Below are 17,193 nucleotides of genomic sequence, written 5' to 3'. Positions count from 1 at the left end.
GACAGACCCAGGCGGCAAAAAGCGCTGCTCCGGCCTCACCCCGCTCCGTGTCCCCTTCCCGGCCCCGCCGAGTCGGGCGCGCAGCTTTTCGGGGGACACGCGGACCGCCGCCTCTCCGCCAGCAGGAACCAAAGCGCCGCCAGGGAGGCGGGGTGGGGGGGGGAAGCGTTTCCAGCCGGGGCCCTTTCTCTGCCGGCCCGCCCTTTTCGCTGCGGAGGCGGCGGCAGGGCGGAGGGCTCGGCGCAGCGCGGGGAGAGACCGCGGGGCCGCCGCCATGGTGGGAGCCGGGGCGGCCGGGCGGGACGGCGGCGACGGGGCGGGGGAGAGAGGGGTGAAGGGGCGCAGCAGCGGAGCGGGCGCCGGCGGCCCGCAGGGAGGGCGCCGCCGTCGGGGCGCGGCCTGCTGCTCGGGCCCCCGCCGCGTGGCGCGGGTCCTGGAGGGGGCAGCGCCGGCGCCGGCCGCCCGGTCCTCGGCCGCCGGTTCCCGCTGACGGCGCTGCCTTGTGCCCCGCAGCCGCAGAACGAGTACATCGAGCTGCACCGCAAGCGCTATGGGTACCGCCTGGACTACCACGAGAGGAGGAGGAAGAAGGAGGGCCGCGAGGCTCACGAGCGGTCGCGGAAGGCGAAGAAGATGATCGGGCTGAAGGCCAAGCTCTACCACAAGCAGCGGCACGCCGAGAAGATACAGATGAAGAAGACGTGAGTACCCGCCCAGTCGGCCTGATGTTTGAAGGACGGGATGAGACGTCCGTGGCGGTGGAAAGGACCGCTTACCGCGGGGGTCGGTCACGCGTGTGCCTTTGAAGAGCGCTCAGGGCGTAGGGGAACGTGGGTTTTGCCACAGGGAAGGCTCGTCTCGCTGGATGTTAACAGTACCGCTCCTAGAGGAATTCCCTAAGAGGAGAGCCGGTTAGCAACAGCAGTGACGGTGTCACGGCGACAGGAATACGACTGCATGTTCTTAGGGCTTTTACATCAACTGCTGTATTAGCGTAGCAGCAGGCAGCGGGCATTTTTTTAACACCGTTGATAGAAAAAGTACAGTAATGTACAGAGCGTTTGAGCAGAACATGAGGCTTGTCTTCCAGGATAAATTAAAATATCGAGCATAGGTAAACAGAAGTCTTTTTCTGAAAATTCGCTCTGTTGTTCAGAAATTGAAGTCAAAGCTGTTAACAATATTCTTTATGGCTAGCGAACTTAGTATCTGTTCACCGTATCGTTTTTGTTGTTTTCCAAGCGTAGACAGTTCTTTTCCTCTGCTATTTGTAAAGGTATTGGGCTTGTTAACTAGTCTGTGGGCCTTCCGCCCTGCCCTCCCACCCCCCCCCCCGACGGCCTCAAAATTAACACAACACAACCCCTTTTACACACACACACACACACACACACACACATTCCCCAGATTTGTAAGCATTGACGTTAAATCTCGGAAGAGTAGTAGTATGTTATTTTTTGTCAGAGAAGGCGGCTACTCTCAAAGTGCTTGGCTGCTTGTATTAAATCATTCGGAAATTCATTAATAAGATGCATGTCTTGTGTTTCTGACTTGACAGGAATTGACAAGTTTTTATGCACCATGCAGTCTGTCAGTTGTTACATTAAGCAAAGTTACTAGTTTGCTTTGAAAATTATTTAGGATTATTCCTTAAATATAAATATGTACTTTTTTACAAATATCTTTTAAAATTTTGAGCAGGCACAAGCTAAGTTAAAGGATATATGTACAAATGAGCTTTTCTTTTTTCTACTCATAATACTGATTTTCTTTCCTTGCAGCATTAAGATGCATGAAAAGAGAAATACGAAGAAAAAGAATGATGAAAAAACACCTAAAGGAGCTGTACCAGCATACCTGCTCGACAGAGAAGGCCAGACCCGGGCTAAGGTTCTCTCTAACATGATCAAGCAGAAAAGAAAAGAAAAAGCTGTAAGTAACTGTATTAAAATTCAGATACTTACTGTTAATTGTGACAATGACCAGTTTGTGTTGCTGATGCTTAGGTGACTTACAGCCTACAAGCAAAGTCTACACACTGATATTGTACAAAATCTGAAACCTTGAGTAACTGAGCAATCTAGGACAAAGTAAGCATATGGAATATCTTGATTTTAATAACTTTAAATGCTAATTAAAACAAGCAGCTATGAGCTGTATAAAAAGTATGGCATACCACTACTCTTTAGGGAAATCTTATCTTATGCTTTGGTTGTCCCCTTTCATTTAGCAATGTAGCATTTAAGACTATTGACTTTTTTTTTTCCCCCCCTTCCAGGGGAAATGGGAGGTTCCTGTGCCAAAGGTCCGTGCACAAGGAGAAACGGAAGTTTTAAAAGTAATTCGTACAGGAAAGAGAAAGAAGAAGGCCTGGAAAAGAATGGTTACCAAAGTTTGTTTTGTTGGAGATGGCTTTACTAGGAAGCCTCCTAAATACGAACGCTTCATTCGACCAATGGTAATGTTCTTGAGCCTTAAAGAACCTTTAAGTAATAATTCTTTTGACTTACTGCTTTCAGTTCCTGTGGCAAGGAAACTTTCTTCTGTGATAATGCATTTGATTACTACCAATGTAGAACATTCCTATTAGCTTCCTTACAGAAATCTAAACATAGAATAGCCTGAGGGTGGAGAGATGCCCCTGCAGTCACAGTTTCCGTTGAAATCTCTGCTCTTACTCCCATAACTCAGATGATGCTAGTCACTTAAAGTTCTGAGCTGTCAAATTAGCATGGGAAGGTCTTCAGCAAAGGCACTTTGAATAGCTTTTAAAGTTGGAGGCTTCTTTTTCAAACTACTGTGATTCTGTCAGCTGCAGAAGTCAGCTCTGTTCTAGGACTCCAGAACTCCCTCCTTCTGGCTTGTTAAGTAAGCTGGAAGCATAGTCGTGACCATAAGCAAGGGAAATGCTGTGCCTCCAGCCTGACCTTTTCTTACACAGCTGCAGAAACAGTGCCTGGGCTCTAGCAGCGCACAGGAGGAACAATTAAACTCACGAAGACAGCATAGTTTTTCTATAAATACCTGTTCCTGTTTCCTCACAGGAATCAGCAGAATCACTAGGCAGGGTACCTGTTGGATCATACCTCATTACTATTTTGACAGTCATCTTACATTGGATAGATTTTTACTGAAGTTTATGGTACTTCATGGTAAAGTACCCTTTATGAAGCACAGGTTGCTAAATAGAAACTGCTATAAGAGATGGGTGTTTAATATTTTACAATATGTGAAAGGTTTTTCAGTTTTACAAGAATAAAGGAAAAATTTCTAGTCCTAAAAACCAGTAGCACTGTTAAATGCGTCACCATAAATGCTTCATTTCTTCATGGAACAGAAGCCATCTGAGGTAGCACATATTCCTCTTGTACTACTATTAAAAATTGGCATCCTGAAAATACACATGGGAAGCTTTATCCTGTCATTAATCAGGTTTTTAAACAAATCTGGCATTCTATAGTAGGCAGATAGCTTTCTGTATTCTAGGTTGTTTCATTCTTCCTGGTCTCAAAACATAAAAAGCTGAGGACATAATGCTAAAAGTGTTAACCTAGATTAGTCGTGAGGGCTTAAAGCAAGTATTAACTTGTTCTAACACTCCTTATGCAACAGGGCTTACGTTTCAAGAAGGCACATGTGACACATCCTGAACTTAAAGCTACTTTTTGCCTACCTATCCTTGGTGTAAAAAAGAATCCTTCTTCTCCTTTGTATACAACGCTGGGTGTAATTACCAAGGGTACCGTCATTGAGGTGAACGTGAGTGAGCTTGGCCTCGTGACACAAGGGGGAAAAGTTATCTGGGGTAAGTAGTTAAACTAGCTATACTGCAGAACTACTTTAAAGAGTTTTAAATCTTTATTGCCTGATGTATTGTTGAGACCACTTCCTATAAATTGTCATAATTGATTCACTGTTAAATGTTAGGTTTGGGCCGTAGCAGAAGCTAGGCAGCTCTAAAATTACAAGTTTTAAGTTTTAATCTTAGGCTTTCCATTTACACTTTCAAAATCAAATTAGGTGAAGCTCAGAACAAAGACTACTTGCTTGCCTATGTCTCACATTAAGCAGTCCTTTAAGTCTGTAGAGACCTAACCATCTGAACTATGAACAATTATATTATGTTTTCAGTGGAAGTTCTGTGTAGAAGTATCTTCATAGGAACAGGCTGAACTTTTAACAGAGATGTTGACTTAGACTATATCGAATCTATGAATTATTTCTAAATCTACCCAGAACTCCAAATGATCCATTTATAAAAAACAGCCTGAATAAAATATTTTGAGAACCTAAGTTTGCAGCTCAGCAGAAGGTAGATTTAGCTTTCAAAATACATTTCAGTTTTGGAAGGGGAATTTCCTCCACTTTTTAAGAGACTTGTGGATTGAACTTGCAAACATAGAAAATTCTAATGGTATGAACTACTTTAAGACATTTAATTCCATTTTCTCTTTAGGGAAATATGCACAAGTAACAAACAATCCAGAAAATGATGGCTGTATTAACGCAGTTCTACTTGTTTAAGTTGTGTTTGATACTAAGCATTGGACGTGGGCTCCTGCAAAACCAGTGGCATTTCAACAAGTTTGCAAGATCTCTGGAACCTTCAACCATTCAAGAACATTGATCCCACAAGCTGGTGAGGAACTTAAACATGCCAGAAATGACTGCTTGGGTTTCTGTATTTATTATGTTTGCTGAGCTGAACACTGTCCAAATAAAGTGATTCAATTTTAATGTTTTGCTAATGTTGTATGGATTTGACCACCACTTGGTGTTTTTACAGTAGCAGTTTCCTGGCTTAGAGATACTCTATAAATATTTAATTCAGGTCACATTTCTAGTGATGGGGAATAGAACCGCTGTCTTCCATGATGCGCTACTGTAATAGGTACAGAGGAACATATTAACTTGTATTCTGCTTCTGGGAAAGCAGAAGAGCTGGAAGAATGCAGCTATAATCTTACTGCAGAATGACATCAGAAATTAAACACTGAGTTTGATACTTGCCCCTACAGAAGCATGGGCTTGAGAACACATTAGCAGCATGGGGATGCAGCAGTGGGGGGCGAAGATAACTAGGAGGGCAGCTATTCTCCCCTCCTCTCCCCTGCTCCCTACCTCATTTATTTCTGCTCTTTGCCTCCATGACTGCATTAGTGGAAGGAATAAGGGCTGAAGAGTATAGCACTGTATATCCAGGCAAGAGGAGAACCATTTCAGGAGTTTAAATTTATGAAGTTGTAGGGGTTTTAAGATGTGAAATTTGAGAATGACATGACAGCCCTGATAGTACAACTACTTGTAGCTATTTTGGTGGCTTTAAGAAACACTTAAGAAAAACTAAAAGGTCACAAGCATCAACTGATCCAATATATATTTAGCTTGAATCATTGCAATACAAGAACCAAAAGCTGCTTCTAAACTGGAAGCTTTCAGCAATGCTTTATATAACTGCAGCAGTAATCTTCCAGTCAAGAATTTGTGGTAGACTAACTTAGCACAATCTATCACTACAAACAAACATACTCACCATTTTATATTCCTAAACAGTACTTTGTTTCAAGCCAAAGAGCCTTTAACACAAATTCCAAGTCAAATCCTTATAAACTTTCCTCAGTTTATGAGGGCACTCTTAACCCTCAACATTGTATGAAGGAAACTTTCCAACAAAACTAAGATATTTCAGAAGCCAGAATGTGAACAGGTTTGTGTTGGGGTGTATTGGCTTTGTGTGGCAAGGTTTTGGTAGGGGGGGGTGTTACAGGGGCAGCTTCTGCAAGAAGCTGCTGGAAGCTTCCCCTGTGTCTGACAAGAGCCAATACCAGCCAACTCTAAGACAGACCCACTGCCGGCCAAGGCCGAGCCCATCAGCAATAGTGGTAACACCTCTGGGATAACATTTTTAAGAAGGAAAAAAAGTTGCCGGACAGACAGAAAACAGCAGCCAGAGAGAGAAGTGAGAACATGTAAGAGAAACAGCCCTGCAGACACCCAGGTTGGTGAAGGAGGGGGAGGAGGTGCTCCAGGCACCAGAGCAGACAGATTCCCCTGCAGCCCGTGGTGAAGACCATGGTGAGGCAGGCTGTCCCCCTGCAGCCCATGGAGGTCTGTAGTGGAACAGATATCCACCTGCAGCCCATAGAGGACCCCACGCCAGAGCAAGTGGGTGCCTGAAGGAAGCTGTGACCCTATGGGAAGCCCACACTGGAGCAGGCTCCTGGCAGGACCTGTGGATCTGTGGAGAGGGGAGTCCATGTTGGAGCAGGTTTTCTGTCAGGACTTGTGACCCTGTGGGGGACCCACACTGGAGCAGTGTGCTCCTGAAGGACTGCACCCTGCGGAAAGGACCCATGCTGAAGCAGTTCGTGAAGAACTGCAGCCTGTGGGAAGGACCCACATTGGAGAAGTTTGTGCAGGATTGTCTCCTGTGGGAGGGAGCCCACACTGGAGCAGGGGAACAGTGTGATGAGTCCTGCCCCTGAGGAGGATGAAGCAGCAGAAATAACATGTGATGAACTGACTGTAAACCCCATTCCCTGTCCCCCTGCACTACTGGGGGGGTAAGTAGAGAATCTGGGAGTGAAGTAGTGCCCAGGAAGAAGGGAGAGGTGGAAGGAAGGTGTTTTGAGATTTGGTTTTGTTTCTCATTACCCTACTCTGGTTGATTGGTAATAAATTGACTTAATTTTCCCCAAGCTGAGAACAGTTGGTCCCTGCATTGAATCCACTGAAGCAAGGAGGTAAAATCATGGGGGTTCTGTCAACCTAATGCCCTATTTCTGATTTATATCACATGGGCTCAGTTCTGGGGTACCAATGTGCAACACCATGTCCTTTGGGTGAACTTTGCTCATTATAATACCAAAACACATCTCCATCCCAAAAGCTACCCACCTCCAAGGTGCAACCACCCCCCCATGGAACATGCACTCTGAATTTTTTCTAGCATATACCTTTAAAAGCAAAGCGAGAGAACTTTATACCAATCAAAGTAAAGGTATGTATGACTAGAGTCAGTCAAGCTCCACCTAAAAGGAAAAAATAGGATAAAAAGACCCCAAAAGAGGAAGACTGTTAGAGAAGATACCATCATAGACAAGTTGGGAGGACAGCGCTGACTTCTGAGATCAGTTGACAGGCTAAACCTCTCTTCCCCGCTACAGGGATGCCTCATGGGTGACAGTTGAACACTGGGCTGTACCAAGTACTTCCCCGAGAAACTCAGAATTCTTTAGAGCTCTTTTCTTTCATAATTTAATGCACTTGTAGTCAACTGTATTATCATTTGCACATGCTTTGCAGACTGTATTTATCACCAGCAATCCAAAAGAACCTGTACTGTTGCTTTAATATAAGCTGCGCTGCTCATTAATCTAGTCATGACAGTTCATTAATACAACCAAACTCCCTAAGTAATTCTCATGTTTTGAATGCAGCTGAGAGTGCAGTGTGCTATAAGTGCATCCGTCATCATGACGCAACCAGATGTACAGCGCTGAATTGGACATTACTCAGAAACTAAACCTAGCCGCCCCCAGCCCCTCTAACATCTGAGCATAAGCTGGAATGCAAGAAGTTTATTTTCTGCCAAATTCCTTTACCCTTTAATGCAACAGTTGGAAGGGACCTCTTGATATTGTGTAGTGCAGGCCACTTGCTTAAAGTGGCCAACTACAGCAGGTGTCCAAGGGCCACATCCAGTCAAGTTTTGAGTATCTCCAAGGATGGAGACTCCACCACCTCTGAGCAACCTGATCCAATGTTTGACCACTCTTAGAGTTTAAGAAGTTTTACATTTAAATAGAATTTCCTATATTCCAGTTTGTGCCCACTGCCTCTTGTCCTGTCACTGGGCACCACTGAGAAGAATCTTGCTTCATCTTCTTTATACACCCCCCACCCCAGGTATTTATACACAAGGTGAGATCCTCCCAAGCTTTCTCTTCTCCAGGCTGAACATTTGCAGCTCTCAGCCTCTTGTATGACAGATGCTCCAATCCCTTAATCATCTTCATGACCAGCTCATGTTCCAGATCTGGAACTCTGGCCAAGTAGTCAAGCTAGCTGGTTTTGTACCAGCTTTCTAACTTCTCTTACACTATATGATAGAGGCAGTACTTTAACTATACCAAAGTCTTCCCCTCTTACAGGCTGTTTTCTTAGTTTAACATATTGCCCTAGTCTAGATTTAGTAACTTACTATGATTTTTACTTCTTTGTGGAAAGACAAGTGATTTGAAACTCAGAGAGGGTCACAAGCCAGTAAGTCATTGCTTGGAGAGAACTCATTTTGTCAGAACAGATAAGCCTCTGTTTACTTTCTTGTTGCTTTACCCTTTACTGCACATTAACAACAGAGTACTTTAATTTTCTACAGCTGTGTCAAGAACATTACTACATTTTGTGCTATAAATACGACTTGTTGGCTGAATAACGCAATTGTTGCACTTAAGACATTTTAATGTACCACACTAGGGAGTGTGTTACAGCATTTCTAGTTAGCTTGTCTATAGCAAACTATGTTAATAACTGCTAAGTTTATAGCAACTATGTAAGATGATGTAAAGAGCAGAATGCATGCTGTAACATTCAGAACAGCCTATTCTACAGCTTTTTTCATAAAAGTCTGATGCATCAGCTAATTAAGTACAGGAAATAGTTTTAATCAATAGGCAATTTTTTCAATGAATAATCTTTGAGCTTTTAAAGCTCCTTGGTAACAGACTGTAAAATGCTTGTTCTAGTGAACTGAACCACTTTAAAACATGCCTCCTGTATAGCAGAAAGTACTCAAATACTAAAAACCAAGAAAAAAAAACCCACAAAATATAAGTTTAATTACTACTTCAGAACATTCCAAAAGAGCCAAGACAGTACTAAAAAAAGGAAAAACTAACACTGTAACAAGACTTAAGTATAGTACTCCAGAATAGCAATGCATATTTCATCAGATTTATAAACAGGGTATCACTAGCTTAGAAAACATCCAACACCTATATTTATTTTCACAAATGTGAAGTGTATGCTATTGGAAATAAAATGTTAGAATGGTCACTTAAAAGCAGCAAAGCTGAACTTACGCCTATTTGTTGCTATGTTTAACTTGGTAGCATTGATGACATTGTAAATGATCAGTTTGGTTACCGACATCTACAACTGCAATGTTATAAAAGCAGCAACAAACCAAGGTTAGACATTTCAAATGAGTTAAATGCACTTCTGAAATAAGACATGTATACATTTTTATGTAAGGGGCTATGAAACATGAGAACAGCAAACAAGAATTATGCATGAAATGAAAATAGACCAAAAGAGAATGTGGGAGAAACAAAGCAAATCCTGATAAAAATTAATAAGCAGTACAAGAAAGACACTTGAACAAATGTTGGATTCAAATACAAAACCATTTACCATTGAAGTGCAAGGCTGAAGTCACAAATTAATGTTAAGCTCTATTCCTAGACTAAATAAAGCTCAAAATAATACTGCTTGCTTTCACTGCACACATCTAGTAGTTCCACAGCATGTTGTAATAGCATTTGGTACAAACTTGTATAAAGTTGATGTTTTAATCATTAGTTGCTGGTGCAGTAAGATCTTAAAAATTCTTTAAGAGTTAGATGGTAATAAGACAGACAGTTAACAGACCAAAAAAAAATTGTCCAAGCCTAAAAACTGCTGGTTTTCCTAAGGTAAAACACTGCAGTCAATACAGTTGTCAGATATGTTCCCTTGCATTAATGTAACAGACGGTATAGACTATTAAAACTACCGTTCCAATGGGATAATCACTACAGCAATGAAAACTATTATTTAAAGTCAGTATTTTGATTTTGCTATTCCATATGTACTGCAAGATGACTGATGCCAAATAAGTTGTTACAGAAATAAACTGCGCCCTTTAGTTCAAAGTACTGCTGCAATCACAATTAGAGCAATGTCCAGTTTTCAAGACTGTACTGGTTATCAGAATTGCTAATTGCACCCCAACTACTCACATTCTGTATGTTAACAGTCTGGCCATCAGCTACTATCTCAGGTACCCCAGATTTACAGAGGTCTCTACTCAAGAGTAAAGATGCTTAAAGATGCAAATTTAAGTTCAGTATTTAAAACTGACTCACTGAAATAAGATCAGAAATCTGATTGTTCTCAGTAGAAACCAAGACTGACCTAATCTAATAATCCTGTTGCAATATTTACGTATTCGATATGCAAATGTCTTAAAGATACTAATCAAAATCAGTTCCAACTTAGCCATGAAAAGTAAAAGCCAGGTGAGTGGCATTACCTTCTCACAAACACTGTTTTCTGACCTCACAGGGAATATGAGCAATAAACATATGTATCAAAAATCCACCTAGAAGTAATTGAAATAACTGGTACTCACTTTTCATAAGCAAAAGAATCCTTAACTTTTTGAAAGTGGATACATTTGTATCAACTGAAGTATTCAGCAGATTAATCTTTAGTAAAGCTTGCTCTAAAAATGGAGTCACAATATACTGCATACAACCATGCTTTAAGCCACCAGCCCTCACAAATCCCAAATTCTTAGCAATGTAATAGATGTGTTTTCTAGCCACTCTTTTTTTAACACAATAAATCTTACCACTAGAAGAGAAGCCATACAGAAGATATCAGAAGTTTTGTTTCATGTGCTTTATAGAAAATGCTTGATTAGTTTTAGAAATGCTTAAGGTTCACTTGAATATGTTTACAAACAAAGATCTTGAACATTTATCAGACAGATACTCCTTATGAACCCCATGAATGTACATTGATAGGAAGTTACAGCTACGTGCAACAGTTCAAGAAACCCAGATTAACTCAGTAATCCCCATGCACCCTGAATCTAAAGTTTATGTAACACACTTTTCTTAAAAACTGCCTTTTTTTTTCCTCTATAAACTGCTCAACAGATTAAAAAGGAACATGGTACTTCATCAGCTAAAGGAAGTAGTATGAATGTAACTTATACAGTTAAAATACCTTATAAATACAGTTAAATTGTATAAGCATAAAATCCAAAACCACATTCTCACATTAGCTTCATAGAGAGATAAAAGCTAAGACAGCATTGCAACTATTCAAGTGAACCTTGTACTCAGAAGTCCTGAACAGCAATTTCTAGATACCTCTATTTTTGAGACATTGTAGGAGACTAGTTTACTCATCTTAGAAAAGGCATATAGCAGGAAAAATAGTGGCATGATTTCCTGTTCCCAGAATCACTGTTTTTTCTTATTCCTGAGTTTTTAACCCATTGCAAGAAGAGCTTCATTTATTGAAACACATAGCTAACTAAGGAGTAACCTACTGTATGTGTGACAAATTATGTATATGTACTGGAATCTATATTCCATACACTCTGGAAAAATTTATGCTTCCAGAGATGCTCACTTTGGAAGCTACAAATAGTTTACTGTGTAGGCATGTCAATCTTCATCTAAAGAACTTTATTATCAGAGTGCACTATGGCAGGTACTGCACTGACCATGTTTCTACTGACTCAGCTGTTTCAAGTTATTCTCATGAGAAACAGATGCTGCTTACATTGTTTTGATCTAATGAGTTATACCTTCTTGTGTATTTTGAGACCTAGAATTAGATTCTTGCATTCTTTTAATCTCATCTGAGAAAAATCTATGGGAAGGGAACAAGAAGCAAGGAAGGATTTTTCTCATTCTGCTTCTCTCCAGAGTAGAGAACACAAAGTTACAAAAAAAAAAATAATCTAGACTGATGTCTGGCCTCATGGAAGTCTATGGGAATTTAAGAGACATTGACAGGGCCAGGATTTCACACTGCTTTTTAATTCCATGACTACCACCTTAAATATGCAAACTGTTCCCTTTGCTAGCACAACTGTATTTATTCAGCATGTATCCTTTATAAAAGGAGGAGACTGACTGTTTACTTTTGTACTCTGATGAAGCTCAATGTCTAGTTAAAAATTTAAGAAAACTTGAGGAAAGGTGATGAATCCCAGGACAAAATCCAACCCAGAATTTTAAACACGTGTGTCCCCTGTCCCACATGGTTTAGTTACACCCTAGTGTTTTACAAAATAATAACTTTCTTATAAATACAGGAATTAACAATCAATATTTAATTTTTAAGCTGGCTTTCCTTTTTTCTTGGGTGGACCTTTGTAGCCTTTGGCCTTTCTTCGCAAGTTTCTCCGATCTACAATGGGTACCTCAATTTCTGCTTCCTCAGAGCTGCTGTCAGCTCGTTCCGCTGCTGTTTGCATGTACTGCTCCATCTGCTCAGCAGACTCTTCTGAGTGCTCTTCCAACTGGTTCTTCTGTCCTTCTTGTCCAGAAGGCTGCTGAAAAGAAACACCCTCAAGTTCAACCACTATCAAAGAGCTCTGACCCAAAGCAACAGAGGCCTCCTGCGAGTTGTGCCCTGCTTCCTCATTTTGACCTTCCAATGAGGAAGCTGTTTTGGGCAATACATTTTCAGAAACAGATTGTTCTGCTGCTTCAGTTACCATAGAGTTGGTCAGGCCATTGTCAGAGGGCTCGTCCTTCGATACCGAAGCAGCTGCATTTTCAGTGATGGTCTTTTCAGATTCCTGCTCTTCTTCAGTGCCCTCCTCCACTGATGTACTTTCTTCAGTCAGCACTTCTGAATCATTTGCATTTAAAACCTGCAGGGGGAGGGGAAGGGTGCCAAAACAACCAAAAGGACAATAAATAGAAGATCCAAGAGGCTGAACAAGTACTGCCCCTAGCTAGCAACCTCAGAGGGTATTTTGGCATTCAAGGGTTTTTAATACAACATGTACAATCAACAAGCCAGTCTTTTCCTCCTTTTTGCACGAGACTATTTTGTGAACTGCATTTGATACCCAGAGTTGTGCTCTTATTTTCAAGAAGAAATTATTCAGAGGATTATTCAGGTACAGTAAAAACATTCTCACATTAATCTCAGGGAAAATAAGTAACTTTTTATTTTAGACATATACGGTTATCATTCTGATAGCATATAACAATCTGCTTTTGCACTATAAACAAGAACCAGTAAAATCTGTGTTCTGAAAGGGTATTTTACCCTTGCTTGTACACTTCAAGACAGAATTACTAGATGTGTTTGTTTTGGCTGGGATAATTTTCTTCATAGTAGCTAGTATGGGGCTAGGTTTTGGATTTGTTCTGGGAACAGTGTTGATAACACAGGGATGTTTTAACTATTGCTGAGCAGTGCTTACACAGAGTCAAGGCCTTTTCTGCTTCTCACCCCACCCCACTAGCAAGCAAGCTGGGGGGTCGGGGGTGGGGGGGCACAAGGAGTTGGGAGAGGACACAGCCAGGACAGCTGACCCAACTGACCAAAGGGATATTCCAAGACCATATGACATCATGCTCAGCATATACAGCTGGGGCAAAAAGAAAGGGGGGGGACGTTTGGAGTGATGGCATTTGTCTTCCCAAGTAACCATTACACATGATGGAGCCCTGCTTTCCTGGAGATGGCTGAACACCTGCCTGCAGACAGGAGGTGGTGAATGAATTCTTTGTTTCACTTTCCTTGCATGCACAGCTATTGCTTTACCTACTAAACTGTCTTTATCTCAACACATGAGTTTTCTCACTTTTACTCTTCACTTCTCTCCCCCACCCCACTGAGGGGGAGTGAGCGAGTGGCTGTGTGGTGCTGTCGTGGTTTCAGCCCAGCCGGTAACAAAAGACCACGCAGCCACTCGCTCACTCCTCCCGCCCCCCTCCGGTGGGATGGGGAGCAGACGGAGGAGAGAAAAGGAAAAAAAACCTGGAACCTCGAGGGTTGAGATAAAGGCAGTTTTCTGGGACAACACAAAAAAGGTTACAACAGCATACAACGGTACTAATGAACGAGTATACAAAAAGAGTGATGCACAGTGCAACTGCTCACCACCCGGGACCCGACGCTCCGCCACTTCCCCCACCGAAAGTTGAGAGAGAAGCCTCCCCACACCCTGGCCCGCTCCCCATTTATATACTGAGCATGACGGCACATGGTATGGAATAGCTCCTTGGCTAGTTCAGGTCAGCTGCCCCGGCTATGCCCCCCACCTCCCAGGTTCCGGTAAAAATTAACTCTATCCCAGCTGAACCCAGGACAGGTGTTCAGCTGCCTACTGGAGTTATGACACTAGACAAAATAAGGATGTGGCTTTTCACTCATAACCAACTAATATTTTAGTGAGAAAGAGCCATTTCATTACTGCCAAGGCAAACTGGAGCAATGGATCTTTATTTCTGGTATCACATGCATATACGCCCCACTTCTGCATATTAGAACAGAAACACTAGTATATTCTGTTTATGGATTTACATCATCTGATGTAATAATTGCTTCTCCCATGAATTTCATATGACAGTAGGGGCTACTTTCTATCTGTTACTTAACAAAAGAAAAAACAGCAAGATATGTACACTCTGAAGGAAAAATGACTTCACTTTTTTTTCAATTCTCTCACCTTCTCTGATACACTGTGTTCTGAAGGTTTTGCCAGAGACTCGAGGATTAACGGAACAAACAGCGTTAAGGGTTCTTCTCCTTGACTTTCAGACTGCAATTTTGATTCACCACTTGAAACTTCATTTGCTGGTTCCTCTTCAGCCATACGTGAGGTCTTACCAGTTTCTTCTGTTACCTCACCATTAAGAGGTTCTGATGGAGATTCCTAAAAATTACATTGCTAAGTCAACATTATGCTCAGCCATTGTTCCTCAACACTAGTGGGTGTATCTGTGATCTAAATTTGCAGCTTAATGTGAGAAGCAGATAGCTCAGGTACCTAGAAATGTGTACTAAGAAGGTAGAGCTTAGTGCAGAGGAGCTAACTTGACCAGCATATTAGCTTGGTGTTGTCACCTGCACTAAATTTCTGACCATAGCTTACACTGTTAGGAGTCAAGCCAAGCAGTTTTTATGCATCTCACAAGCATACATGCTGCAGTCATTCCTTGAACCCAACATAGTGTAAGATCCACTTTCTCACGAATCAGTAAGAACATATAACTCTGGAGACATCACTAGGCACAAAGGGTACTCACAGATTTAAATTCAAGCTGTTAATCTGTAGATAAAAGTTGAAGTTAAACATCAAAGCAGGCAAGCTTGAAGTGGAGCAACAGTAGTCATTGAAGCATACCAGCTACTGGCTTCTTCAAAGAAAGGTTGGTTTTTTAAATTAGAGATACTGAGTCAGATCTTGACCAGAATATTTGAGTAGGAGAAATCAATTAAGAAAATTAGGTTGGTAGACAAGCTAAAAATTCACCTTACCGAAGATCCTATGAACTCTATTGTTCAAAAGAAGTATAATGGAATATTCCCTGACACTAATTCTATACTAGCCTTAGCTTCTCAGATATACTTCTCAATGAAGCATCAGTACAAAAATCAAAGAGTTGATAGTCACATGGATCAAGGCAGCAAGGACCATATTTAACAGAAACTGTAGTTGTATTCAAAACTTATCTGCTATTGCTGTCACAACCAGCTCACCTCCTTCTCACTTGTTTTCTCAGGTGGCGATACATGTAGCTCTTCTGATACAGACTGGCCCTCAACTTCAGTAATCACTTCCTCATCCTCAGCGTCCTCCTCAGATAATTCCAAGTCTTCAGAGCTTTCAGGTGTGTGGGCAGGAAGTTCCAGCCTGCAGCAGATATTAAGACATATCCTTTAATCTTTTAGATTAATACATAATTTTGGTGATCTCAGCAGGGAAATTCTTCATGACCAATTATAAAGTACTGCATCACATGCTTGCCATAGGAAATAAGAATCCAGAAGACTAAATGCGTCTAAAAATGGCTAACTCGTCATTAGGAAAAAAACCAACTAGGAAAAATTGTTTTGGCAATTATAAAATGAAGACATCTATCTCACTTCTATTTTATGGGAATAGAAGTCAAATTTGTTTGTTATTTTAAATTTAGAAAGCAGTAGTCATTATACATTTGGAAGTCAGAAAGGAAACAACTTCTCACTCCCACTGTAGAAACAGTTTAAAATTATGGAGTTATAAAAGCAAGTATGTTTGTATAATTGTTGAATATACATATATTAAAGACCATGACTGGAAAAGAATTCAAGTCAATAAACACACAGCTGAAGAAGATTCAATCAGCTAGAGATTAAATTAGCAAACAGCTGAAGATGAAGCTCTGATGCATCTGATGGATAGCAAAACTATCTCAAACATTCAGTTCTTACTTTTGAGATAAAAAAATTAGACGAACTGGAAGTATTACATACAAGCAAAGAAAAAAGTACATGCAATAGATATGTAAGAGGCTGCTTCACAATCTCATAGTAAAGGCAGTATTGGAGGGTTTTATCCCAGGTGCCAGTCTTGAGATGAAGGCACTCCACAGGAGAAAGTCCCTGCCAGAAGACCCTGCTGCATTTGCTAATGTGCATGGAAGGAGAGAACCAAGCTGATATCCTGCCCTGTTGCCATCAGGATCCCCCTTAGCTCTGCTCACAAACACCATGTTACACATCTTGTTCAAAGGAGCAGTGGCACCTTGTTGACTTCATTTTCCAAGGCCCAAAATACTGACATTCAATAACAGGCTAGTCCTCTCACATACCAACGAGCCAATTATTAGTAGCAATAGGGCGAAGAATTTCTCAACCTGTGACACTATCAAACCATGCCATTTGCCCTGTATGAATCAGCTTAAGGCAGCACAATGACAGTACAGGACAGCAGTGCGGTATCTCTATAGTTCCACAGAGCAACTTAAACACAAAAATTAGTCTGTATCTAGCTGAAGACCTCAGCTTCACATTAAAAAAAAAACCCACAAAAAACCCCAAACAACTAATTTTGTTTAAAGAAACCTAGTGGAACAAGTTTGAGAGATTTCCTAGAAAATAATCAGGTTATCTTCAGTTCTTCAGAAGAGGTTTTTGAGGTTGCAGTGGGGGTTTTTTTTGAAGAGAATGAGAGAGGGAGAGACAGACATGGGGAGTCAGTGTGTGTCTATGAGCATACATATACTCACACAGAGGAAGGGGGAGGAAGAAGCTATTTATTTATTTTAAATAACCACAGTTCTGCTTTCTGGATGGAAGCCAGTGCAAATTAGTACTTCAGGCTGTCTTGTATGATTTACAGCACACAAGTGGTACAATTCTTCACATCCCCATTTGACAATTATTACACAGGATAGCATCCTT

The 17,193-nt window shown here is 41.4% G+C and overlaps 2 protein-coding genes across 5 annotated transcripts in view; one reads left to right on the top strand and one right to left on the bottom strand.

Annotated features, from left to right (window-relative positions):
* The first annotated feature begins 52 nt into the window (after positions 1-52).
* Positions 53-4,737, top strand: NSA2 (NSA2 ribosome biogenesis factor). The gene is made up of 6 exons (XM_075020073.1): positions 53-277; positions 514-701; positions 1,782-1,932; positions 2,279-2,458; positions 3,613-3,805; positions 4,457-4,737. The coding sequence occupies exons 1-6, from the start codon at positions 275-277 to the stop codon at positions 4,522-4,524; spliced, it is 783 nt and encodes a 260-aa protein (XP_074876174.1). The 5' UTR covers positions 53-274; the 3' UTR covers positions 4,525-4,737.
* A 4,085-nt stretch (positions 4,738-8,822) lies between these two features.
* Positions 8,823-17,193, bottom strand: part of FAM169A (family with sequence similarity 169 member A) — a 44,366-nt gene continuing 35,995 nt past the window's right edge. For 3 of the 4 annotated variants that reach the window (XM_075020613.1, XM_075020612.1, XM_075020614.1), the window contains exons 11-13: positions 15,508-15,661; positions 14,474-14,680; positions 8,823-12,661 (exon numbers count right to left, since the gene is read on the bottom strand). In XM_075020613.1, the coding sequence (XP_074876714.1) occupies positions 12,122-12,661; positions 14,474-14,680; positions 15,508-15,661 (901 nt within the window). In that variant the 3' untranslated portion in view covers positions 8,823-12,121. The remainder of the gene's footprint in view (positions 12,662-14,473; positions 14,681-15,507; positions 15,662-17,193) is intronic. The other variant, XM_075020615.1, reaches the window with a different exon arrangement.

Source organism: Buteo buteo, chromosome Z (genome assembly GCF_964188355.1).
Source record: "Buteo buteo chromosome Z, bButBut1.hap1.1, whole genome shotgun sequence".
Lineage (NCBI taxonomy): Eukaryota > Metazoa > Chordata > Aves > Accipitriformes > Accipitridae > Buteo > Buteo buteo.
The sequence above is the reverse complement of the archived record's forward strand: the minus strand, read 5'-3'. Positions and strand labels throughout refer to the sequence as shown.